General features: G+C 50.5%; 1 protein-coding gene across 1 annotated transcript in view; it reads right to left on the minus strand.

Moving 5' to 3' along the window:
* Cdh23 (cadherin related 23) overlaps positions 1-26,613 on the minus strand; it is a 362,011-nt gene that overhangs the window by 169,469 nt on the left and 165,929 nt on the right. The window contains exons 10-11 of the mRNA XM_005360071.2: positions 4,138-4,250; positions 2,576-2,764 (exon numbers count right to left, since the gene is read on the minus strand). Coding sequence (XP_005360128.1) covers positions 2,576-2,764; positions 4,138-4,250 — 302 coding nt within the window. The remainder of the gene's footprint in view (positions 1-2,575; positions 2,765-4,137; positions 4,251-26,613) is intronic.

Raw genomic sequence — 26,613 nt, forward strand, 5'->3', positions numbered from 1 at the left:
AACCTGAGGGGCAGTGATAACTTCTGCTAAATCTTGGACCTGGAGGCACTGGAGGTAACGCTAGCCTTTCTGAGATAAATTAACATCCTAAGTAGGAACCACTTGCCACAAAGTTCCCGCAGAGGTCCCCTGCTTCCTGTTCCCCTTTCTGTTTTCATGGTCACTCTCTACTGCCCCACAGTGGACTGCTGAGGTCAGTCTGTCCCAGGCAGCCAATATGACCTAGCCCGGAAGAAGTCCATCTTCTGGCCGTCCTTAGCATCTGTTGGGCAGATATTGAGCAATGCATGTCTCTATCCATAGAGCTCTGGATAGAGTGTGAGACATGACCGTCTGCTCATCAAATCCATTTTGGCCATGGCCTGTGCATCTTGCATCCTGTAGCTCCTACAGCCTTCAGACCCACCAGCGGGGACTACCAGTCAGGATTTGGAGAGGCTGTCACACTCATCACCATGTGACTACCACTGTGGGGACAGCCCAAGACTGCCTACGGTTCTGTAGCACCTGTGACAAGAGGTCTGACCTCTCCTCCTACGTTCAGATTTGCTCACTTTGGCCAGAAAGATGGCTTAGCCAGTAGAGGTGCTTGTCACTAAGGTTGATGATCTGAGTTCAAGTCTTGGATCCTATATTGTGGAAGGAGAGAACTGACTCCCCAACGTTGACCTCTGACTTACAAATGTAGCTCAGTGCACCCACCCCATTCCCACTAAATAATTAGTCAAATAATTCGCTTTGTGGTCTCTACCCTATGGCTGTTCCTCATCTTCCTGCACCTAAGTACTGCTGATTGAGTTGGCTAACGCTCAGCCAGAGCAGGACTCCCATCTGGTAACCTGTCAGAATGAGCTTGTGCCTTAGGGTTAATTTGTTACTACAGCAGAGTTGGACAGATACAGTATCATTCTTTCTTCCTAAACACAGGAGCAGGGGTGGCTCTGACAGGATCATTAACACCCCCTAGGCTACAGAGCTAGTCAATGGGGCTTACCCTCAGGCCCATTGGGCAAAAAGCCCATGCTGCCTCCAAAACCAAGTGTAAACATCCTGCCTCTTGCTTCTACCCCAGCCCAAACCTTGCATTGCCTGTGTGGGTCACATCCCGCTCTGCGGTCTGTTTGCAAGTTCTTGCCTCTGGGCCTCTATGGAGCACTAGTGTTCCTGCATGCCTTGGCTCAGTTCAAGACCCCTCTCCCCAGAGATCCTTCCTGATCCTCTAACCCAAGGACCGTACTCTTCAGCTGATCACTCATGGCCTATGATCCCTGGGCCTTGGATGCTACAAAGGTATGGGTGTTTCTTGTTCCTCAGGTATCACTATTCCCCAGAAACCTAAAAAGGACTTTATTCTGAGGCTCTCATGCATAGTATATGTGCATGCACATGCATGGTCGCGTGTGTGTGTTGTGGAAGCGCGCTGCAGACACTTCCGACATTCCAGGGGGTACTGGATGAAACACTAGAATATGAGAAAATGCTAGAACTGCTTTTCAGCATCCTTAAGCAATAGGAGTTGGCAAGATGAGGGTGCCAGGTCCCCACGTGAGAAAGGAATAACTATTATACCAGAAGGAGTCAGCCTGCTTGTTAATATACGTATTTTGGGGGTGAGGCAAGGTCTCAAGGAGCCCAGGCTGGCCTTGAATTCACTGTGTAGTCAAGTATGACCTCTGACCTTCTGATCTACCTTCTTCTACTTCCTGACTCCTAGGATTATGGGCATGTATGACCACACTCAGATTATGTGGTACTAGTCACTGAACCTGGGTACTTGTGTGTGCTAGGCAAGTATTATACCAGCTAGGCCACATCTCTAAGCCATCTCTGCTTTTAGAAACGCTTACACTTTTGTTGCAGCTATTTAAAATAGCCATACTACAGGCCACTTGGAATTGGGACCCTTTATACTTGTTCCCAGTAATCAGTAGAGGCTTAATATGTGCTTTGCTTATCTCTGATAGGTTAGGATGAATGACTCAGCAGGAGATGGAAGTGGGACACACACACACATACACACACACACAGATGAAGCTAGATACCCATATAGCTTGGTCCTGGTGAATGTGTCTAGCTGGGAATAGCCAACTGGAGCTGGTGAGATGAGGGTAGCAGGTCCCATGGGAAAGGGCTATTACACTAAAGGCAGGAATCAGTTTTTATACAGCCTCTCTACCCTAGGTGCAAACATCCAGGCAGGACACAGGTTGATGCATGTTTAGAAAAATAGCTATATTAATGTATGCATTATAATATCCATTTTGAATCAGTCCAGTGGCTACGGCTACATACATATACCCCCCCCCGGTGTGTGTATGTGCATGTGTATGTGCATGTGTGTGTGTGTGTGTGGTCACACATTGGAAGTGTAAGCACGGATGTCCTCCCAGGGTTTAGATGACAGCCTATAACAGCATAGAGACGACTACACAGCAGGGGAGGGCACACAGTAATGGCTGTTTCTATTTCTACCACTGAGGACCCAGAATCCCAGAGACTCCTGATACCTGTCCTAGTGCTGCACAAAGCAGTCAGAGCGGCGAATGCAGATGGGCCATGTGCTCCAGCAACTCACCTCATCCTTGTCCACCACCTGGATGAAGAGCGGGAGGGCAAAGCCGACCTGCGCCAGCTCAGTAATGGCCACGCTGTACTCAGAGCTATTGAACTCTGGAGCGTTATCATTGATGTCGATCACCAGGATGTTGAAGGTTGTGGTGACTGTGGCATCTGACGGGGTTCGGTCATCATTCAGCTCAGTGCCCTGCAGACAGAGGAAGGCATCCACAGTCACAAAAAACAGCTGTTACCCATTCAGGATGTGCTCGGCACTAGATCATGTATATCGGGGTGAATTAGCCCATTAAATCCCCACCCCGGTCCCAGGAAGACGGTTCCATCTTCTGCATTCCATGTTACAGGTAAGGGCATCGAGGCTCAGAGAGGTGAGGGCATTTGTGTCATGAAGAATGGCCTGAGTAGATCTCAAACTCAGGCAATGGGATTCTGGAACCATCTAGGAGGTGGGCAGGAGGATCGGACAGATTTCATACTGACTGAGGGGGGCAGGGAAAGACCACTCAGCTCGGCAGATGGTATAATCAGGGCTTCTGCTTTGTAATACCCACAGATGGAGACTGACTGAGTCACTGCTGTGGTCCTAACATCACCAGGTCTGAGAAGTTCTGAGTGAGATGCAGGAAGGATCTAGATGTCTGGAGGTCCACAGCCCCAGGTCTCAAAGCACCATTTTCTAGTTCTGATCCCAGACACTCTGAGAGAGAGCTGGTAGCATCTGCCACCAGACCCAGAGATAAAGTGTCCAGGCCAACTGGCACATTCAGCTAACATTGTGTTAAAGATGTGAACCCTGAACTCTGAGGCCCCAAGTGAGGCGGAGGTGGAACTGGGTGAAGGGGTGGGCTCTCTTCTTCTTTCTTTTCCCTTGGCCTCCTTGGGATGAAGCAAAATATGAAGAAGGCCTGGGGTCGGGGTGTATGTGTAGCTAGGAGTATGTGAGGGACACTGTTTACATGTCCCCCTGGCAGACTCATCCCTGCACCCAGGAAAGGGGAAGGAGCTGGTGAACCATGAGAGCCAAGAGGCCCATCGCTGCCTCAGGACTTCTCAAGACCAAGGGGGTCCAGGCAAGGCCAGCCTGTGCCCATCCCTTCCATGCAGATCTTTCTCAGGGCCTCTTGCCCACCTTAGTCCCTTCCGCCACTGCTATATGCCTGGGTTTTGGCAGCCCTTGTACCCTCCCCCCCGCCAGGATTCACTCCCTAGCCTTCCCAGGGAACGGCTCAGCAAGCCATTGATTTCAATTAAAACTGGCCATGAGTGGCAGGTAGCAGCAAGGGACAACAATGCTGGCACCTTTTCCACAGCTTCCAGGTGGAGACCCCAAGCTCCTAGCCCTTCTTCTACAGCCTGCTGTTGGCTAAGCTGGGGTAGCATCACCCCTAAAAGGGATATAGACGTTCCAGCTGGTGCAGGCCTTGTAGTGTGTGTGAAATGCCGGGCGGCCTGGCATTTACAACCCCAGTCCCCTCCGGACTGTCCTCCAGTCCCCTCCAGACTGTCCTCTGAACTGCCAGGGATGGCCTAGAAGGTGTGGTATCTGCCCAGGGTTCTCACCTTCACTGTCAGGATGAAGCCATGACTGTACAGGGGGTTCTCCCGATCCAGCAGGCCGTTCAGGGTGAGAGCTCCACTGATGTAGTCCAGGGCAAAAATGCTGTTGGTATTTCCTGCAAGACAGAATCCCAGAGCCATGAAAGGCTGGCAGAGAGGCATAGAGTCAAGGCCTACACTCCTCCGCAGGGGGTCAAATTCAGTAGACTCTGACAAGGGTAGACAGCCTTGAATCAGAAACAGATTACAGTACCCTCCCGAGGCTCCACCTTGCCTCTCTGAGCCAGTCAAAAAGTCTCCTTTCGGTGCTGGCAAATATAACACTGAATATTATTTTTCTTTTTTAAAAAAAATGTTTTTGAGGCAGGGTCTCAGGTGTCCTAGGTTGACCTTGAATTCCCTATGTAGCCAAAGATGGCCTTGATTTCTGCTTCCATATCTGGAGTATCGGAATACGGGGTACGCTGCACCTGGTGTAAGCAGTGCTGGGGACCAAAGACAGGATTCACACACGCTAGGCAAGCACTCTGACTGGGCCATGTCAGGCCTCGTTTTCCTTTAGAACAGAGCCTTCCAAAGAGGGCAGAATCCAGGCAGGACACAGTTGACATGCTGGGTTCTTTTGTGATCATTTTTCATGTAAAATTATTATTATTATTATTCTCATTATCATCATTCAGTCTGTGGGTATAGTCACGCACATCATGGTGTGCATGTGGAGGTCAGGGGACAAGTTTGTGAAGTCGGTTCTTTCTGTCTTTACATGGGTTCTGGGAACCGAACTCAGCTAGTCGGGTTCATCAGACAAGAGCCTTTACCCGTCAAGCCATCTTACTGCCCCATTTTGTGCTCATTTTATGGTTCCATTCTATTCTATTCTGGTCTATTCATTCTATCCTGACTTTTTATGGCAATGGTACGAGGGTTTGCTTTTTTTTTGTTAAATGATGAATATGTTAAAACATAATTCAATTTTAAGAAATATTCTAAGTACTTACTAAATTAGAGACACTTATTTAAACTACTCACAAAAATTATACATGAACAACTCTGGCCTCCTGCCGAGGCCCTGAAGCCTCTATCCCTCCCCTGCCAACTGGGCTTCCTGCTTCTGTACTGTAACATCCTCCCCCGCTCCAACACCTCGGCTTCCTTGGGCTCTGCACGTGCTCCTTCCTGCTCTGGTCTCTCATTCCCTGGCCTCCTCTCTGCCCTCATCTCCCATCCTTCCTACCCAGCCGTCCTCCCTGCCCTTGCTCCTCCAGCAGGGATATGCTGATGGTCCAGTCTGTTCCCTCTGCCCCACAGGCAATGGTCCCTCTCCTGGCTTCTCTGTGTGCCTCTCCTTTGCCTGTCCAGGCTATAAACTCCCAGGAGATGAGGACTTTCCGTAATTGTCTACTATAATAGCACACATTGGCACATTCTGGTAGCAGGTTCTGTATGGGTATCTAAGGCCACTGGGGCCAGCCCTGGAGGACTACCATCCACTCCTTATGCCCCTGCAGCCAGGCTGGGGTCTTCACTAACCAGTTGGTTTATTTATTCACAGACCCGCTATATCCATTCTCAATTCTGCAGTCCCTAGGACAGGCCATCCTGTGGACAGGCCTGAGCTTGGCTTTGTGGGCTCAGCTGTCTATAAGGCAGGGATTCAGGCTGAATGAAGCTGCAGCCTAGGGGAGTATGTATCACTCTTCCCCAAACCAGGTCCCTGAGGGCACAGCAGGCCACACTGTTCACAGATGAGAAGGCTGAAGAGGGAAAGCAGCCAGCTCGGGAGAGGAGCATCAGTGCCCTCCTGTGCGGTCCTGGACCACTTATGTAACCCCTCGGTGCCTCTGCTTCCTTCTATAAACAGGGATAATACCAGCATCTACATGTGAGGATGAAATGAAGAGATGTGTTGCCTTGGAACAACAGCTTGGTTGATGCTGTTATGAGCAGGGCATGGGGTACAGGTAGGACCAGGGTGAGCATGGGCCGCCCCTGATTCTGATGGAGGGAAACAAGTAATATCTAAGTTTCCAATACACATGGAGTCCAAAGTGGCCATGGATGTGGTAGCACTTCCCTGCCCTTTCCCGTCCCCACTCCAAGGAACCAAGAATGGAAAGTCCTAGGTGAGATCGCTTCTCTTCCTAACTTTAAGGTTGCAGGACTGGAGTTGTTTCCAGCCTGCTCATGCAGACAGCCAGGAGTCCCTCCAGGTCTGTCAGCCGCTATAGGACTGTGGATCCCTCTGGGCTTTCTGTGGCTTTGGAATCTGGATCTGGCTTCAGTTCTGCATGTGCCCCTGCCTAAGGTTCCTCTGACAGAGCAGACTGATGGGTGTGTACATGTTTGTGTAAAAAGAACTACCATATAAGGAGACACAGACAGGGGCTGTAGCAGAGGAGTTTGCTACAGGAAATGAGGGACTGTGTGATCCCATTCATTCATTCATTCATTCATTGACCCTCAAGTTCTCACTAATTCATCCATTCAAAGGACTACATGCTCTTCATTCATCCATCCATCCATCCATCCATCCATCCATCCATCCATAGTACTGTATGCTCTCACCCATATTTTTTCATAGGATTGTATGCACTCATTCAGTCTTTCTTGGCTTGCTTCTGCTTTGTGTTAGGGGTACGGTCCTGGGAGGAGCAGTATTAACCAGGTCCTCCTAGCACAGCTGACCAGACAGGACTGGATGAAGACAGGGTTATGTGGTTCTTGGAGGGGGCTGGCCCTCCCCTGTTCCTGCAAAGCTCACACAGGATCTGGTATCCCATGATGGCATCCCCCATGGCCAGCATCCCATCACCCCAGATTTTCATATCCATTTATTCTTTCCAATAAAGGAGCCTGTGAAATGTTTAACTAAATGTGATCCAATTTTGATCTTTGTGAGATTTCACCATAAATCATTCAGAAACCAAGAAGGCCCCTCGCTGAACAGCTTGCTTAAAGTTTAGGTTGGGGAAATAGGGCTACTGAATCCAGTACATTCAAATGAATCCCCTCATCCAGTACCTACCTCTCTTCGTTCATGGTCACACTACCTTCTGAATCTAAGACACACCTCCCCCAACCTCAGCACCTTCCCCACAAGTTTACTGGCAAATACTGCTAAATGGGCACACCCAAATAAACTTGGGGGACCTTCCCCAATACACACATGCAAACAACACACAAACACACCCCCACCACGCACACACTTTTTATAGCTCTGTGCGATTATCTTCCAAGATCCCTGGACCAGCAGGCAAACCCAGCGACACCCAGCGAGCTGCCAAGGCCACCTGAGTGAGGCGCTCACTTGGCTGCTGCCACTGTCACCATGGCAACGGCAGCACTTGCTAGGATGCTATGGGGCTTGGGCACTGACTTGAAGTGAGCCCTGTGGAGGAAAGGTCAAGGGCATGCTCATTAATTAGCTCATTCAGGTAGCCCCTTCAAGACCACACTTGAACCCTGACAATGGGCGAGGTATAGGACCATCGGCAAGGAGTTCTGCCTTCCGTCTACAGCAAGGACTGTCCTTCATGGTACCATCATACTGTTGACAGGAGGAGTTCTCAAGGGGCTCGGGCTCTAGAGGAAAAGCGGTAGAATAGAGGAGGTTGCCATCATGCACTCCAGGGACTTACCATACTGGTTTAACTCGGTTCCAGCAATGGCTGTGGGACCTTAGTCATGTTTCATAGCAGATAAGTATCTCTGTTTCCTAGGCTGCTGCAAAATGGAGAGAATAGTAGTCCTGCCGAGGGACCAGCTACTGAGGGTTGCTATGGGGTATGATAAATTAAGACACTGCCCAGACTACTGGAAGCATCCACAAATGCCAGCTGCCCATACGGCACTAAGATGACTGCTGTGATTCCTGTTCAGTACTGGGCACCATCCAGTAGGGCCCTTTGCCTGTTCCTGTTTGCCCAATAGGGACACACTCTTGATAGCAAATTTCACATCCAAGGCATGTGTTGACAGGTTGGTTGCCATGAGGAAGAGGCTTTGACAAGATCCCCCAGGTCCACAGGGCATCACGTCCCAGCTCTAGCCTCTGTCCCTGATATCACTTGCTCCCAGGGACTATGAATGAGTGCAGCACGTGCACGCACACACACACACACACACACACACACACACACACACACACACACACACACCTTTTTATCCAAGTCCCGCGGGGATCTAGAGGACTCAGGTCACCCATTCAGTCCCACTGCAGAACAGGAAGGAAGCTGTCTCCCTTGTCAATATGTCCCAAGTGAGGGGTACCCCTGGCATGGCTCTGGGATGAGAGAAAAGCTGCACCCTGAGGAATCTGGATTCTAGTAACTGTCAGTCTAAATATCACAAGAGAAGACTGTATCACAGACTTTGGTCTCCAATGTGTTAAACAGTGACAGTGGCTCAAAGAACATGTGTCCATCACCAGGCACGGAGCTGGCCTCACTGTCATTACCCATCCTTCACTACGACCACCCCTGCTACCCTATGAGGAGGCACCCCATTGTCTGTGAGAGGAAGCAAGCTCTGGTGTGAAATACCTTGCTCCATGTACCTAGCCAGACCAGCTCATGTGTGTGACTCTTCTCACACAAGCCTGATACAGGCTGTACCCACGTTGTATCCAGCCACATATGAGGGGACAAAGACAATGGCAGAGCAAAAGAGGTCATCGTCATTCAGAGTGAGGGGTCCCCAATGTCATTCAGGAGTCCCGGGAGGCAAAGGACCAGCATGATCATTTTCAAAGGGTGATACAGAACTGTCCAATGGGCACATGGAAAAATACCGAGCACCTCTGACAGCCAGGGAATCCGAGCCCGGCCATAGCCAGCTGCCACCTCACTCTAGTTAGAACGGTGGTTATCAAAAAGACACGATACCACGTGGTGACGAGAAAGTGGAGAGAAAGGGAACCCCCACACACTGCTTGGGGGCATAGACCAGTACAGTCACAATGGAAAACAGCATGAAGAGCCCTTTACAAGCTAAAACTAGAACCACCACAGGACCTAGCAGGCTACTGTGTACACATGAAAAAGATGGGATTGGTATGTCCAAGAGAAGACCTGTACATAGCTAAAGCAGCACTGCCCAAAACAGCTGTGATATGGGATCAGTCTGTGTCCTCTGCTGATGAGCAGACCAAGAAGACTGCATAGACAATGGAATACTATGCAGCCATAAGAAGATAAAATTCTACTGGGGCCATAGCATACATGAACCTGGGGAGGGGTGGCTGTATTACGTGAACTAAGTTAGGCATAGGAAGCTACACACGGCATGATCCCAGTCAAATATGGGACCTAGAAAAGTCTTGTCTCCAAGTCAGACGCAGAACAGGAATTACCAGAGGAGGCTGTGGGGAGGGAACACAGCAGAAGGCTGGCTAATGATACAAAGTTATATGTTGGGAAGGATACTGTGGTGTCCTATTGCCCGACAGGGTGGCTACAGTTAAAAACATGCAGCTGTGCGTTTCAAAAGAGCCAGGGGAGGGAATGGTGAATATTTCTACCATGAAGGAACGGTAAGTGCTCAGGGTGATATATATGTTAATTTCCCCTGATTTGATGATGATTATCAACAGGGTTTATGTGTTGCAAAGCATCACACTGTATACCAAAAATATGTGTAATTGCTGTCAGTTAAAAAAATAAAGAAAATCCTAGATTAAATAAAAAAAAAAAGAACTTACTTCCTTGAAAGTTCTAGCTTAAGTCCAGCCATAGTAGGGCTGGAGGGCCAAGGCTGGCCTTAGAGGGTTGCCAGTACCATGGTGGTGTGACAGACATTGGGTATTGGAGACTTATGGACTGGCAGAGATGGCATCTGTGGGCCTACTGGGGGCATGCAGTGATACTAAAAAGACTCCAGTGACGGTTGGAAGATATAGGTAGACAGCCAGCCTCCAGTGCCAGGTGCCCTGAGACAAGAAGGGGTGCCCCTGAGAAAGATACCAGCGGATATGCACAGGGACTCTTTAAGCTGAGCATCCATCAAAGTCACTGATAGGGAGGGTCTTTGGCTATCTCTAGAGAATGAGTTTAAGGTCAAAGGGAAATGGGCAGGGAAGAAGGGACCCTGAGAGTCAGGTGTGAAAGGCAGGCTAGAGGTGGAGTGTCCACTAGAGGGAACAGTGGAGCAGAGCAGGGACCTCGGTGGGATTGCAGAAGGGAGGAGGAAAAGGGGGGGGGGGTGAAAGGCACAGAAGGCAAGCGACTCATTTGGGGTAAGCCTCCTTGGCCCAGGGGAGTATCCTCGCCCCCTCTTCCCATTCGTCACAGGCTGGTGACTTCCTTTTCACCCTGCACCTGCGTGCCCATGCCAAATCTCATCAGCCCCTCGCTGTCCCTCATCTCGTCTACAGAATCTTGACCCACACTGCCAGGTCCAGGTAGAAAGCAGTTTCGTGAGCAGTTGATGGAGCGTGTGGGAACACAGGCCGATGACTCCGAATTGCCTTGTCTGCTCTGCTGGGCAACAGCCCTGCGCCAGCTCTCTCAACTCACGCCCTCTGCTCTGAATGAAAGGAAAGGCTAAGGTCCCACCCTGTCTCAGTCCCTCTATCAGGAGCGCCAGAGCCACCATGGCCTGCCATGGAAGCTGAACTGCACCTCCTAACCAGAGCCCAGACAGTCTGGCTGGCCTGCTCGGAACTGTCCAGGCACTTCCCTGGGCCGGGGTGTTTCATCTCCTGGGGTCCCCAAAGAGGTACTCAGTACACATTTGTTAGCTGGCCTGATGTTGACTTCCTCCCGCAGCAGTGATCAGAGAAAGGGGTGATCGAAGCTCAGAAACTGGGGTATCCCTGGCATCTAGCCCTGGACTGGGCCTTGGAATAGAAAAAAGAAAAGTTGTGATGTGTGATTCACTTGTAACCATCAACAGGACAACAAAATGACCAAGGGGCCAAAGGCATGGCTGTTCCTCATGAGGTGAAAGGGTTTGGGGGTGTCTCCTAAGGGTCTCTTTCTTGCTCTGTCCTGTCAGGTATAGCCACCAAGCAGCCATGTGAGTGACCATAGCCGCTGAGCCGCTGGGCCCCAGGCAGCCTTGGCCTGCAGGCCCATTGCTGCTCACTGGAGCCCTATCATTCTGGCTGCTACAGAATTTTATCACCGTATAATGAAAACTGCAGGTCCTTCTGAGACACGGGCTTTGGGCAAGATAGCTTATGAATTAAAAATTGCTATTCATCTGCCTGCTGACAAAAGGGGCTGCAGTCCTGGGTGGCACATGGGCCGGGTGGCATTCAACAGTTCCGAGACTAACATATGGCAACCAGGGGTGTGGGCTATCCCTGCTGTCAGCTGGGAGGGGACCAACTGATATCTTGCTGCCCCTCCCAAGGGTCCTGGGGTGGGAGTGGGAGAGGCCTTGTTTCCCTAGCCTTCCTTGAAGCCACCTGGAATAGGATCCTGATCTCAGCAGGTCTTGCAGCAGGGAGGGGGGTGTTGGCTTATGTGTATTTATGTCCCAGCTCAAATGTCACTTCACAGTGTAGTGGCCATCACCCCCCCCCCCTCATAGCCCATAGCTATTCTGTCTTCTTCCTATTGCTTCCGAAAGGCTTCTTTATTGATCTCTTTTTTCCTTCTCTTTTTTCCTCTTTGTGGATTTCTTCTCACTTTTTCTCTCACAGGGACTAGTTAAAGGCTCAGCTGACACACCGTAGCTAATCAATAAATGCTTGCTTTTTTTTTTTCTTGGACAGGTTTTCACTGTGTATCCCAGCCTGACTCTGAATCCTCAGTCATTCTCTATAGCACACCTGGCCCAAGAAAGGTTGTGGGATATACAGGAATGAAAATGTGATCCCACCTAGGTGTCCAGGGAGAGGGGACTGGCCAAACAAGACACAAAACTCAGCAAGACACTGAAAGTGGCTGAAGAGACTCACATATCTTGACAAGGGGGTTTAAGACGTGAGGAAAAGTCAGGCCCATCATGGTCACGCAAGAACATTTTTGTTTAAAAAAATACATGGGCAGAAAAGGAACGACCCCCAACAGGTGTTAATATCCCTCATCCTTGGCAGGTGGTGGCCGGAACTTCAGAACCAGCTGAGCTGCCATGGGGGATGTCCCGTCCTTCGTCCCCCAGACAGCACCTTCTTCACGAGACAAAATCACCAAAACATTACCAAATGCCCCTGGGGGTGGAATCCCCCTGCTTCAGAACCTTAGCTTTAGAATCACTCTAACCTTTCCTCAGTTTATCCGAATGACATTTGCTTTAAAAAGAGAGTCGTTTTGAGTCCCTTTAAAGGTAATCCCGAGGTTCTGCCATCAGGCAGAGATACCGGCGCACATCTTCAGTGCAACTAGAGCGCTGAATTTCATACTTCGGAATGGCATATTTTTACATAATATGTAGTATGTATTGTCCCTCCAGACGAAAAGTTCCTGCTGCTTGATGGAGCGTACCTCCAGCACCCATGCTGGTGTCAGAGGACGGTGACTCTGCAAGCTGAATTCTCCTTGTCATCGCATAGCCACTGAATTTGAGGCTAAAGGCCCGGACACTCCTGCTCTGGCCCCTACACCATCACTGAGCGATGTGACTCCCAGGTGATGGGGAGGAAGCGGGACCTAGGTCTGCTGAGCCCCCACCTCCACCCTTGTTGGGTTTGGGGGACAGGAATTGTCCTGCAGCAAGAGGTGGGGGACAGAGTTGGGTCTAGGTGAGAGGAGAGGGAAGGGAGCTGAGAGGGTGGGGGTGGGGAGTCCTGGGAGGAGAGGAATCTGTCACTAGCAGACAGTAGCTTTGGATGCCAGGTATGTGGCAATGGGTAGCAAAAAGTGTCCCCCCCCCCAAGGCAAGTCCAGATGGAAGAAGGGAAAGCTGCTAGGGATGGGGACAGGAATTGGGAACGGTGGTGGAATACCACTAGTGAGGGACAGAATGCGCCACGGGTCCACACGTGTTTGACAAGGTTCTAAGCACTTTAGGCATCCTTGTCAGTCATGTTTTATGGACACTCCAGATGGTGGCCGGTCACCGTCCTGACTGCCCTGTCATCATCATCCCCATCATGACTGTCACAAACATGGCATAGAGAGATCACATGATTTCCTGAAGTCACACTGTGAGCAAGCGGCAGAGCCGGAGTCAGGACCACCCTGGAGGTATTCTCATCCCCTCTCTCAGGGTTCTGTGTTCTGCCTGGGACAGCATGTTCTGTCCCACTAGGTCCTCAGCCTTCTCCCATCACCCTGTCTATTGGATAAAGAGTGAGGTCCACTCAGGTGAGATGATACCTCAAAGACACATGCTGACGGAGGGACACACCGGGCTTAGAACCTGGTGTCTCGGATTTTAAACAGTTCTCCTGGCTATCAGGGTGATGCTTGTCCTGTGTGGGACAGTCCCTGCCTGCCAATCATGGAGAGGAGGCAGGGAGGAGAAAGGTGGGGGCTGCAGGTCCTCTGGACTCCCCCTTGCCCTCTGAGCCCAGTGCAGGAGTGCAGAAAACCCCACCTCCCTCATCTGGGGTCCTATCTGGGGCCATAGGGGGGGTCATCCCCCCAAGAGGCTGTGAATTTTCTGCCTCAGGTCCTCATAATTCTCCCACAGCGTGGTGCTCAGGACAGGTCTGGCCTCAGGGAGATTTACTGCTCAGATAAAGCCATCTCGAGTCCAGCATAAGCAGCACGGGTTTTTGATGATCTGAAAGGCCTTGCCCAGGCCTGCGAGGGGAAAGAGGGATGCGAGGATGATTGGGAGGAGGAGTGACACTCAAGAAAACAAAGAGGGCCATGAGCAGATACCCAAGATGACAAAAGCTTTAGAGGGGGACCATGCTGTCTGTCACCCCCAGAAGCCTGTCCCTAGTCCTCTGATGTCTCTCCTTGTCTGTAAGGGGGATGCGGGAAAGCCAGGGTAATGGTCTTGAGGACTGAGCTTCTGAGGGAGTGTGGGTGCCAGGGACTACCTAGCACACAGTGTGTGTAGGCACAGGCACAGGGCCAGGGAAGGATGGGGATCTTTCTCAGAACACCCATCATGTGGTGCAGAAGATCCCCTCTGTCCCCCAGAAGGACAGGTACAAGTCTAAAAGTGACTGACACACTTAAAGGATCTGGGTATGAGTGAGTTTGGGATCTGCATTCAGGTCTGGGTATGAGTGAGTTTGGGATCTGCATTCAGGTCTGGGTATGAGTGAGTTTGGGATCTGCATTCAGGTCTGGCTATGAGTGAGCCTGGGGTCTGCATTCAGATCTGGGTATGAGTGAACTTGGGGTGTACATTCAGGTCTGGGTAAGAGTGAGCTTGGGATGCTGTTCAGGTCTTCCAACTTGTGGATTCTCAGGGCCTTGGTTTCCTCTTTGAGGGAGGATGAAACCCCTATTCACAGAACTGTTTGGGGGTTTGGTGACAAAGGATCTAAGATACTTCACAAACTGTGAGGTGCTGAACCCACATTGAATATGTGCTGGTCAAAGATGGCAGGCAGGAGCCTTGGGCAAGAGGAATCAGTTATACTTTGGTTCAGTGGGGTGGACTGGGCAGGGGGAGGCTTGCAATGACAGTTAAAGGGGTCACTGAGGCTTACGGGATGAAGTGGTTTGTACCGCTCACCTCCTCTTCCTGTCTTATTTCCAGAGCCCGCCATATAGTCTAATGTTGGCCACTGCCATGACCACACACATGCAGTTCTGGCATGTGGAGGTGTGGCATGTGACCACGTGATACCTACTGGGCAAGTGATACTGGGGAGTCTTAGTTTTCTAACCTGCCCACTAAAGCTGGTACCACACTTGTCCCCTGAGTGGCTGGGGTTCGGAGCAGGCACAGAGAAATGGCTCCCTGCTTTACCTAGATCACCACCCCTGCCCTCCCATTGTCTTCCCCAAGGAAGAGTGTGCCAGCCCCGCTGGCCACACAGTCCTCCTCTCCCTCCTCCCCCGAGGCTCCAAGTTCTAGAGAGGAATGACTTTCAAATCTGCAGAAGGAGAATCCATCCACACACCTTGAGCTGGGTAATTTATGAATCAAATTGTGCTCCATCAGGGCCTGAAGCCCAGAAATAGATGTGGTCGGATGAGGTTCATGGAGCTAGCCCCAGTTAACAGTTATCTTCATAGATGCAGGCCACCAGTTGACAGGGCTGGTCACCAGCTAACCTTGAGAATCTCCGAGGGACAGCAGAGTCCCCTCAAGCCTGAGCTATACTTGGAGCCTGAAGGGAGAACAAAGGTCTGCTTGGGGTGCATGAGACAGCTGGTGACCAGCTAGAAGACACTTGGCTTCTCTGGGCTTTAAGGCCCTCCCCTATTGTAAATGGGGCTCTTTGATGGCAGGGTTCATCCAGCGAATTCATAGTCTCTCTCACGCCCCCTTCCTTTAGACTTTCACCCAGCCCAGGCTGATCTCAAATGCCCTATGCAATAAGGACATCCCAGGACTTCTCATTCTCCTGCCTCCACCTCCAGGGTGCTGGATTACAGGTGAGCTCCATCACGAGTTTACACAGTGCTGGGATCGAACTCAAGGCTTCATGTGTGCTAAGCAAGCCATCTACTGACTCAGTCTTATCCCCAGCCCCAGCAGAGGTATTCAAATGCCTGTTGTAGGGATCTGTGCTTTAATAGAAGGCCCATGGGCAGGCACCCAGCTTCCATTCTGGTGTGCTCAGAGCACTAGGTGCGCCCCCCAGGACTTTCCTGGTACTAACCCATCGTGGTGGGTTCAGGCATCACCCAAGAATCTATAGGACTTATCTTCATTCTTCACGCCCCACCAGGACCAGAAAACCCCTTTAGAGGATCCTCACATTCACAAGAATTTGGTCTTCTGCAAAGGGCTGATAATGTACTAGCTGGGACCAGGGTTCAAATCTCAACATCACCGCTTCCCAACTGTATAACTGTGAGGCGGTGACCTACCCTACCCGGACTCCAGTTTCCTTGACTGTGGGGAGGGAAGGCCTATTCTTATCTCTGGGGGCAGATGAGGGAATCAGAATGGGTAATATAGCTGACCCGTGCAGCATAGCATCCAGCACAGAGAAAATGCTTACCAAACATTCACCATCATTTTAACTTCTTCCAGATAAAAAAAGGAAAAGATATACCATGTTGTTTAATCACTGAAGAAGGAATGGGCCCACGCTCTATGGTTTGCTGGATGATCTGAGGTTTGAACCCACAATCTTGGCTGCAAAGTGTATATCCTACCTGGAGATGCATCTTAGAAACATGGAAAATCTGCACCAGGAAGGGCACAGTTTGGGCCTGGCCTATTCTCCGATGGGGGTGTCGGATCTGGCCAGTGACTCAGAACCTAACATCAAAGCGATGCTTCTCGTCCAGAATGACAGAGGAAAAAATAACACATCAAGTAAGTTCAGATCCAGGGAGCACAGGGAGACACCAAAGACTTTGGCTTCTTAGGACCATGAGTCAGAATTATCAAGTATAAAAGAAAAAGAAAGACAATTTGTTCATTGGGGAAGAGCCCCTGTCTGAAAGCAGAAAAGTCAGGGATTACCCAAAACTCTGATGCCAGGAACTTCATGGATGAGTGAAACCATCCATGCAGAGGTCCTAAGGTCAGCTTTAGGGGATGCTGGACAGCGGTTGCCACTGTAGGACTCATCAGAGCCTTGAGTACCTGCGAGGTGTTATGACTCATTAAGACAAGGCTGTTGGCCGGGCGATGGTGGTGCACGCCTTTAATCCCAGCACTCGGGAGGCAGAGGTAGGCGGATCTCTGTGAGTTCGAGACCAGCCTGGTCTACAGAGCTAGTTCCAGGACAGGCTCCAAAGCCACAGAGAAACCCTGTCTCGAAAAAAAGACAAGGCTGTTCGGATTCAATGTCTTTCCAACTGAACAGGCCAACAATTCCTTTCGCAAAGGCTAAGCTGCTGGTCTGGGAAGGTTGTTGAGAGGACTGAAGCTGCAAGAGGCCACTCCCACAAATCCACTCTAGAAGGGTCTCTGAGCACCAAAGTCAGGTGTGCCAAGCATAAGAGGCAAACATAGATGAGATCCTAGAGCCCATCCATTTCAGAGTTTCCTTGGATCAGAGACGGGGAATTACCTAGCCATAGCTGCACAGTAAGGCCGAGGCAGATCTTGGCACATGTGAATGGACTTCAGTACAGCTCAGGTTGGAGGCGGAAGCCACAGGTCATACGTGTGGATTCCAGATCAGGGATGAGTTCCCTGGAAACTTTGGGGGTTACGCACACAGAGACTAGAGACAAGAACAGCAAAGCCCAGTTCGCCCTCTGTCTAGTTCAACCAGCATGACAGTTCACTGGTCTTATTTATTTTAAAGTTGTCTTGTGGCCTAGTATGATTAGCCCAAATGGCAGTTGATCTTTACTCAAGACAAGGTCTCTGGAGCCCACATTGGTCCTGAACTCCATTTGTAGTCGAGGCTGACTTTGAGCTTCTGATTCTCCTGCCTCTGCCTCTCACGTGCAGTGATCACAGGCACACACCACTACGCCTGTTCTGTACGGTGCTAGAGATCAAAGCTGGGGCTTCGTGCACGCCAAGCAAGCCCTTATCTTTGACTACTGCAGCTGAAAACGCAAAACACAAGCTGGTATGCCAGCATGCCACCATTCCATGTGGGTGACTCTTCCGGGACTCTGAGACATGCTCCACATTCAAGCTGGGGTTTATCTTTGGAGCTATGTAATCATTAAGGGCTCCCCCACAGTTCCCAAAGGCCTCTGGGGACATGGACAAGAACAAAGCAGACCTTTAACCCCAGCCATGTTTCATTGCTTAAGGAACAAAAGAGCAAAAGAGGACCTAAAGTCAGTGTGGCACAGTCCACACGTCACCAGTGGTGTGCATAAGATGGCATCTCAAGATATTTAATAGCCAATGCTCCCCTGTGAACCAGGTCTCCTCTTGAGATGAGGGAGGGTCGGGGGTCCTTGGCTGGGGCTAGATGGGGTGAACAGGCAGCGGGATACCCTGTCTTAACAGCCCTGTTCTAAATCGCCCTTGTCTTGCCTTAGGAGACAGGGCCCTAAGTCACAGTCCCATGATGTCCCCAGCCCCTGGCTCAGTGCCCCAGGCCACAGAGACTTTTGGGAAAATGCTTGATGAATGAGCCCAGCTAGACAGGGAGGGACAGGCGTCCCAAGATGCTCCCGTCCCTGGCAGCAGGCAACTTCTGCTGAGCAAGCGGGAACTGGGCTGTACATGGCCATCTTTCTGTTTCTGGCAGGGGTGAACCTCAGCAGTGGATAGCAGAGCGTCTTCCCAAAGCCTCTGGCTGCTTCAGATGGGGAGGGACATAAAGCAGAACTTAGGACCCTTCCCGACTCCAGAGCCTCCAGCTTCCTTCCTTCTCTTGGTATGGGCGGCAGGGCCTGACCTCTTAGAAGGAGGACTCTGGGAACTCTTCTGCATTGGGGGCCTAACAGCATCCCCTTCTAAGCTTTGTGGACAGACATCCCCGGAGAGAAAAGGGCTCAAAGGTCACTGCTGTGGCATCTTTGGGGTAGCTTTGTGAGCTCTAGAGCAGTGGTGTTTCTCAACCTTTTTAACTCTGCGACCCTTTAATATAGTTCCCCATGTCATGGCAACCACAAAATTATTTGATTGCTACTTCATAAGTGTACTTTTGCTACTGTTATGAATTGTTATGTAAATATATGATATTCAGAATATCTGATATGAGACCCCCAAAAGGGTCGCTACCCACAAGTTGAGAACCACCGCTCTAGACCCACAGTGTCCTGAGAAAAGACTAAGTCTGTCCCTGCCTTGTAGAGGAAGCTTTGGCAGAGCCAGGGCCCACATGACCCCAGCCCCGGCTGGAAGGTGAGGCAGCTGGGCTCTCCAACCACATCACAGACTTCCGTCTGGATGTGCTCCAGTTCTGCCAGCCCTTAACTAGACAGTGCCATCTATAACATCTCAGTCTGGGGACGATGGAGGATGACTTATGGCTTCAATTTCCAGGGGTTGGGGGCGGGCCTCAGGAAGGAACCAGCTTTATCCACCATGTTTGGCCCATGTGATTGGGCCACTAAGTTGGTGAGGGTTACACGGATACTCTCACATACCTGTAGACAGAGACATGTAGAAACATACCCATAGACACACACATATACACAGAGACACAGAGAGACACATAGGCATGCCCACAGACACAGACACATACAGAGACACAGACAGACAGACAGACAGACACGCACACACACACTGCATAGAAGTCTGTGTCATACAGAATGACCACAGTGTCCCAAAGTGCCCAATAAGCCAGTAATAGAACCCACAAACCAGAGGCAACTATACTAGTCCCTGGTGCTGTGTCCCCTCTTCCTAGGGCTTGGAGGGTCAGTTATTATCAACCCTGGCAATTCCCTCCTCTTTCCCATCTTTGGCAAAGATCTAAGACTACATTGGGGCTCTGGGCATTCCCATCAGGACCTGCAGCTTCCCTGGAGGAACAGGTGAAGCCTGGGGAGAGAAGAATCACTGAAGTGCCCAGCTAGGAAGCAAGCTGCTTCCCTGCCCTCTCAGCCCATTTTCCTGCCTGTGTCTTCTTGAGAGGTCTGGGTGTGAGGCTGGCTGGGTGCCGGTGGTATGCTGGTGGTGGGACAGAGAAGGGCCAGAGAAGAGGAGACGCCCAGAGGAGAGGAGAAGCCCAGAGCCTGCTTCTTTCTCTACCATCCAGGCCTCTTGCTAGCCTGTGATCAATCTCCCCAGCCGAGGGGAACTCCCCTAAATGAACTCCCGTGTCCAGTGCCTGCGCTCCAGCAAGTGACTAGTTTTGCTGGGAGATGAAAGATGACTGGGCCGTGTTCCCAGGACGGAGGCGATCTCCATAAATCTGCCAGTGTTCTGGGATTACTTTGTGGGATTAATTATCTGTCCTTCAAACAAAGACCTGACCTCAGCGACCGAAAGTCCCCAACCAGGGAAGAAGTTCTGTATGGCTCAGAGGCAGGGCTGGAGTGGGCAGAGCAAGCCCGGTTTTTCCTACTTGGTTCCTTCCTGCCCAGCACAGCCAGGCAACCTGGTTCACATGGCCCTTCTTAGCCCACCCTAGGCCTTCTGTTTGCTTTGTGGGCTAACCCAGGACAACCCTAGCCTCATCTCCTCCCCTGGAAACCCTCCTACTGCCCAGGTTCACAGTGAGTGGGCAGAATTGAGACTGTCTGGAAGCCAGCTCAGTATCTACCACTCTATCAAACAGTGGACTTTGAGAGGTTTTTGTTTTGTATTGTGTTTTTCGCTATCTGGGTCATATCTGTAAAATGGGAATAATGCAGGCAAGGCCTGCACAGGTAAGACTGCCTGGCATTCCAACAAGGCAGGAGGCCCTGAGAAAGACAAAGAGGCTTGGGACCCTTAGAGACCTAGATTTTGTGGTGTTGTCTTCTCTCGGTTTAGTACAGAATCTTTCTGATCTGAGTCTCCTCATCTGTGGAACGAGACACTCTGGTACTCACTGTAAAAATAAGATGGAGGGCCTGCAAGATGTCTCAGCAGGTAAAAGTGCTGGCCACATAAACCTGCTGGCCCAAGTTCAATCCCCGGGACCCACACAAAGGTGAAAGAAGGGAACAGGACACACAAAGTTGTCCTCACATCCTGAGCACACACAGATACACACAATGAAACAAAAGCAGAGGAAACATCATGGAGGGGCTCTTACGACATCCTGTGTGGGACCGCCTGACTTAATCATAACCGAGAGAGAAGTACGCGCCTCCGTCCCACAGGCTCACACTGGATGTGGGTCTACTTAGGCCAGGGCTCTACCTCAGGGCCATGGAAAGTCAGCATTCATTGCAGACATCCAGAGGCAGCTCAGTGACAGTGGAGCTCAATTAACAGTCCTGACTCACCGTGCCTTGGAGGACAGTTGGTTGTGTGGTCTCTGATTTCCCTGCCCAAATAAGGGAAGCTAAAGAGTTCAGTCACCATGGCTTAGGGATGGTTGGGAGGGGATGGGGGCATGGTAGGAAGACCCTGGATATGGGAGCAGAAGGCTTGGTGCCAATTGCTGTCTGCACCACACTCAGCCTGGATCACCAGGTTGCCATAGCTCCTGTGTCTTCCTGCATCATTAGTGATGTAGGAAGGCAGACACCCCACAACGTTGGTTCAAGAATGGGCAATTCGTGTGAAGGTCCCTGGCAGGTGTCAAACCCACGTGAGCCCCTCCTCTCTGGGTGCAGAAGTAGTATGTTTGGGAGTCTCAGCAGTCCATGTCCCAAGAGCCAGTGGATTGTGGGTTTCCAGGTCACATGACCGGAAGGAAGACAATGCAGCAATTAGGTAACCGTGACAGTGTTGACACTATTCTCAGTTCAGGATGGGTGGGCGGTGACAGGTCAGTGAGAAGTGGCTGCCACATTGGTGAGGAACAGAATGGGGAGTAAGGGGACTCCAGTTTGTTCATATTTAACGCAGACAACACAAGCTGGGTAGTCAGGGAAGGCCCCTTGGCAGAAGGGACTGTGAAGAGAGGTCCGTCCTCAAGGAGGGCGGGACATAGGCAGGGGAACCATGGGGGCCAGGCAGAGTGACAAAGATAGCACTCTGAGCACCCCGATCTTCTGATCTTCTGAGCACCCTACTTTGAAGGCATGCAACAGAACCATCACCCCTTCTCTAGGTGTGCTCGCTTGGGGGACTAGCAAGTGGTAATTCACAGAGCACTTCTAGGCACCAGGCTCTGTCTACGCCTCCTCCCCTTTGAGCTGGGCTTTTCACCTTCTGTTTGCAGAAGCCATTTGCTGAGCTCTCACAGAAGGATGACCTCTGAGCCATGATTTGAAGCTGTACCTCTAGTACCCTACATTCATTTATATATTCTCTCTCTCTCTCTCTCTCTCTCTCTCTCTCTCTCTCTCTCTCTCTGTGTGTGTGTGTGTATGTATGTGTGCGTACGCACATGTGTTCATGTGGAGGCCCAAGGCTGTCATTGAAACTCATCCTTGCTCCCCCTTACTTTATTCATCGAGTTAGGGTCTCTCAATCAAACCCAGAGCTTGCTAGTCTCTCTAGCCAGTTTCTTCTGGGGATTGCCTGTCTCCACCTTCCGAGGCTAGAATTACAGATGGGTTTCTGTGCCTGCCTGGTACTGGCATGAGTTTGGGGGTGTCTAAACTCTCTGGTCCTCATGTTTGCACGACAAGCACTTCAACTGCTGAACCATCTCCCCAGCTCCTCAGTAGCCCACATTTAAATCCTAGCTCTGACATTTATAAGCCAAGTGGCCTTGGGCAAGTTACTTAGGCACTGTGGGCTTGGTTATCCCATCTGTAAAGTGGGTATAGGGATAATGTCTCCCTCCTCTGGGTGCTGAGGACTATGTGACTTGCCTGGAGCAGGCGCAAAGTCAAATGTTGGGAAAGACATTCCTGGAGGGTTTTCCCTTCATACATGGCCCCTCTCCGTAAGACCTGTTCCAGCACCTCGCTACACGCAGCTCTGAGTATGCATGCATTCTCACTAAATGCCATCACTTATAATTTCCCTCTCTTTTTCTATCTTAGAGGAATAAAATATGTTGTCCCTCCCCATTTCTTTTATGACTCAACACTTGGTTTTAAATATTTATCTGTTTTGCTGTAGGTACACCTATTAAGTTAAACCGTAAGAAAGAGCTGACATTCAGCCATTTCTGACCTACAAAAGTAGCAATTTTATGTGCTTCCACTTACCAGGATGTGGTTCCTTACTAATTTGGAATATTCTTCAGTACAGGGCTTGGAAAACCATCTCTGTAAAATGCCAGAGGAAATCCCTTAGCCTTCACAGGCCAAGAGGCAAAACTGAGGACATTATATTAGTCCCTCTTTAACAAGAAAGAGAAGCAATTTCTGAAAAAAAAATTCAATGAATTCGAAATATAATTGAGTAGTGTCTTTAACTGCAGGCCTACCAAGGAGAGAGATGGAATTGAAGGTGGGGAGGGGGCATGGGAACCACTTTGCTTAACTGAGGGCCTTCTAGCATCTTCACAACCTACAGACCAACAGCAAACAGGCTCCCACCTTTAAAGTGCTGTCTTGGTCTGCAGGCTTATGCAATACCCACAAAGGGAGGACTTGGACCCCTTGTCACTATGGAACTGAGGAAGGCCATTAGAGCCGCCTTTTGCACATTGCTAATTTCTAGTAGTTTCAGATTCTCCAGAGCTCCCACAGGTCATGGGGATTCCCCACCCCAGGGAGATCATTTGCCCGCTTTCCTAATGGATTCCCTCAAGTTTGCTTTGCTGGTTTACGGGGATTCATCATGTATTCCGTCCACGAGTCCCTTGTTGGCTTTAATTGCTGGAGAAACCGTCTCCCCTTCTGCCACTTGCTGTTGACTTTGCTCACACATTCCTACGGAATTGGCTGCCTTAGATGTTCACCCGTTTTTCTTCTGGGGCCTATGCTGCTTGGGTGCCAACAAGTTCTTTCCTGCCACAAGGTCACGAAGATATACTCCCCTGCTTTCTTTTATGAGTTTTGTATTTCTCCTTTCACACCGAGGTCTTCAATCCATCCAGAGTCCACCTTGGTACATGGTGTATGCTGGGAAATCTGGCTTTATTTTTTTTTTCCCAGTTAGGGAACTAGTTTCCCTGAAGCCAGTCACAAACAAGTCACCCTTTCTCTGTTGATTTGTGGCACCACCTATGTCATCTGTCAAGTGCCCGTGCTAACACCTGAGTCAGCTTCTGCAAGCTCCTCTCTGTCTCACAGGCCCAGCCATCTATCTTTAAGATGCCCTGTGTGGACTGAGCACGGAAGCATGGGCCTATAATCCCAGCCCTCAAAGGTTGAGGCAGGAGGGCAGATACGAGTGCAAGGCTACATAGTGAGACCCCATTCCTGGGGATTGGGATAAAGTAGAGTGTGCCAGAGGAAGACATTCAACATGGTCTTTGGGTTCACATACATACATGGAAATGGGGAGAGGAAACACATTTGGTTCCCCATTTCTAATCCCAGGAGATACAAATAAGAAGAAAGCATCCTCTGGGTGCCTGTAAGACCCTCTCAGCAAGGGCCCCCACCATCTCTCTGAGCACCCCAACTTCTGCTGGGTTCAGCTAGATAAGGGAACAATCCCAGCTCCTGGTCCTCAAGGTGCTTCCCCTTCCCTGACCTGCAGCCCAGTGGGTCTGTCTCTCCCTTAGTCATCCCTCACTTCCTGGGACATCTTTGCTACCTAAGCTTCTGTCATTCAGCCTCATCTGGAAGAAGAACACTCCACATCTCACAGTGGCTTTTGGACAAAGATCCTGTCCATACGGGGCTGGTATCCCTCAGCACTTGCTCTGTACCCGGGACAGTCCTAAGCACGTCACACGCACAGATGTGACCCTCAAGAGTCCCCACGAGTCCTTCTTCATGTCTAGATGACGAAGGGCCTGAGAGACCAAGGCTATGTTTATATGTTGATCTCCCAAGCCCACTCTTTTGAGTGTGTGTCATCCTGTCTCCCCACCCCTAGCCTCAGCCTGGCCTGTGTACAACTATATTATTTTTCTTCACCTCGACTCTATGTTTCCCTTCCAAGAGTCACTCTGAACGAGACTATGTAAGAAAGTGCCACAAACAGCCAGCTGGTCAACCCCACCAGAGGCGACCGGAAGACATGGGGTCCATGGTGGCCTCTGTGGGAGCATGTGTTATCTTCTAAGGCCCAGCCTGTTCTGCTCTCTTGGCTCTAGAGATATCTGAACCAAGGCTAAGAGGCGTTATAGACATGAGCACCCAAACAGGCCTTCTCTGGAGCGGAACTGACAGAAATAGAAACTGAAGGAAATCAAGAAGAGAATAAACGGCTCACCGTGCAAGTCAGAGGCATTTCACACCCCATGTGTCTGCAAGCCCTGCCACTGGCCATCGGCTCTGGGGACCGTGTAAGTCACAGCTAGGGAGTTAGCATCGGTGTATGCCCAAGGTCCTTGCCAGGACCCTTACCACCCTCAGCTTCCTCTGATTTCCGATGGCCACACTGTGGATCCAGTGAGGTCTCTTAGGCATCACTGAGTCACACCAGGACAATAAGTCTCAGTACCTCAAACCCTCATTTGTCGAGCAGTTCTGTGATTCTCAACTAAATGGCTCTTGCTGACATTTAAGAATCAAACCATCACCGGGGGACAAGTCACAAGGCCTTTTAAAACAACACTTGACCAGCGCCATTATCACAAAGGGCACTTCTAGCTCCTGCTTCCGGGCTCTAGAGCATGCCACGGGTCAGGTCCTTTAGAGTATGAGATCTTTATGTCCTCCCAGAAGGAGGGACAGCAGGACCAGGTAGCTGGACCACGGAGTCATTGGATCCCGCCTGCCTGTTTCCATGACAAAAGCAGCCCCTTCAGGGGCCCTAGGGCGGTGCACAGCCAGCAGAATGTGGATGTCGGAGGAGAAATTCATTCTGTGCTGGTGTTTGCTCGTTTCAATCAATGTCTGGAAGTATCTGCTTGGGAATCTCTGTCTCCAGATATTGGTCAAATATTTGAATGGGGAGCAGCGAGTTAATTGCCTTAGCTGGAGCACTTGACAGTGAGGGAGATAGGGAGGTGAAATGGGGCCTGGCAGGAAGCCTAGGGGTGGAGCCCAGATTCCCACAAGGGAATAAGGGAAGGGGGTAGGGGACACAGGCATGGTAGGTGTGTTTAGGGAAGACCTATGCAGGATACAGAGCTGGGGACAGTGCCCAGAGCCCACCTGCTGGTTTCAAAGCCAGTTCTACTCCTTGACCTGTGACCTTGTATGACCCGGACTCAGTATTTCCATCTGAAATGGGAACAATAACCACACCTCATGGTGACCTAGGAGGACTCAAGCAATAATAGACACCTCAGAGGATCTAGGGGGACTCAAAGGACAGGCGGGTAAACTTGGAACTTGTTCTCAAGCACCCATGAGGTGTCACCTATTGTCTCCATGTCACTACCCTTAGTTCACTAGACGATTTCCCTATGTTGCTAGGGCTGAAGGAAGAAGAGTGTCCCACTGAAATGCATGTCCATACCCTACCCTCTGGCGGGAAGCAATTTCCCCCTTCAGTCCCTCTATCCAGGGGAGTGTCCCAGAAGGACTGGCTTTCCTGAACTCCAGAATTAGTTCTTGCAGAAGCCATGCTGCTGGCTTGTGGTGAGCTGCCTGCACTGTGGGTCTCTCCAGGTCTTTCCTGGATGTGTCTGGTGGATGGGGACACTGGGGCTAATGGAGAGATGTCTTCTCTCTGTGCCCCTCTTTCCTTTCTAATGGCTTTAAAGCACAGACTTGATAGGACAGACAGATGGGGCAGGTGTGATGGCCTTGTTTGGCTCGACAGAGGGGAAGACTTTGGGGTAGAGGTACACGTGCTGCTTACGAGGGGTCCCAGCACATAGGGCTCCAAGCAGTGACTATGTGGGGTCAAGCTCCAAGTGCAGGGTGTGGGAAGAACTCACCCCCATTTCTATTCATAATTTACTGCAGCTTCAGGATCACAGGGAGGCCAGAAACATGAGGCCATTACTGTGCCTACAAA

This window comes from Microtus ochrogaster, linkage group LG2 (genome assembly GCF_000317375.1).
Source record: "Microtus ochrogaster isolate Prairie Vole_2 linkage group LG2, MicOch1.0, whole genome shotgun sequence".
Taxonomy (NCBI): Eukaryota; Metazoa; Chordata; class Mammalia; order Rodentia; family Cricetidae; genus Microtus; species Microtus ochrogaster.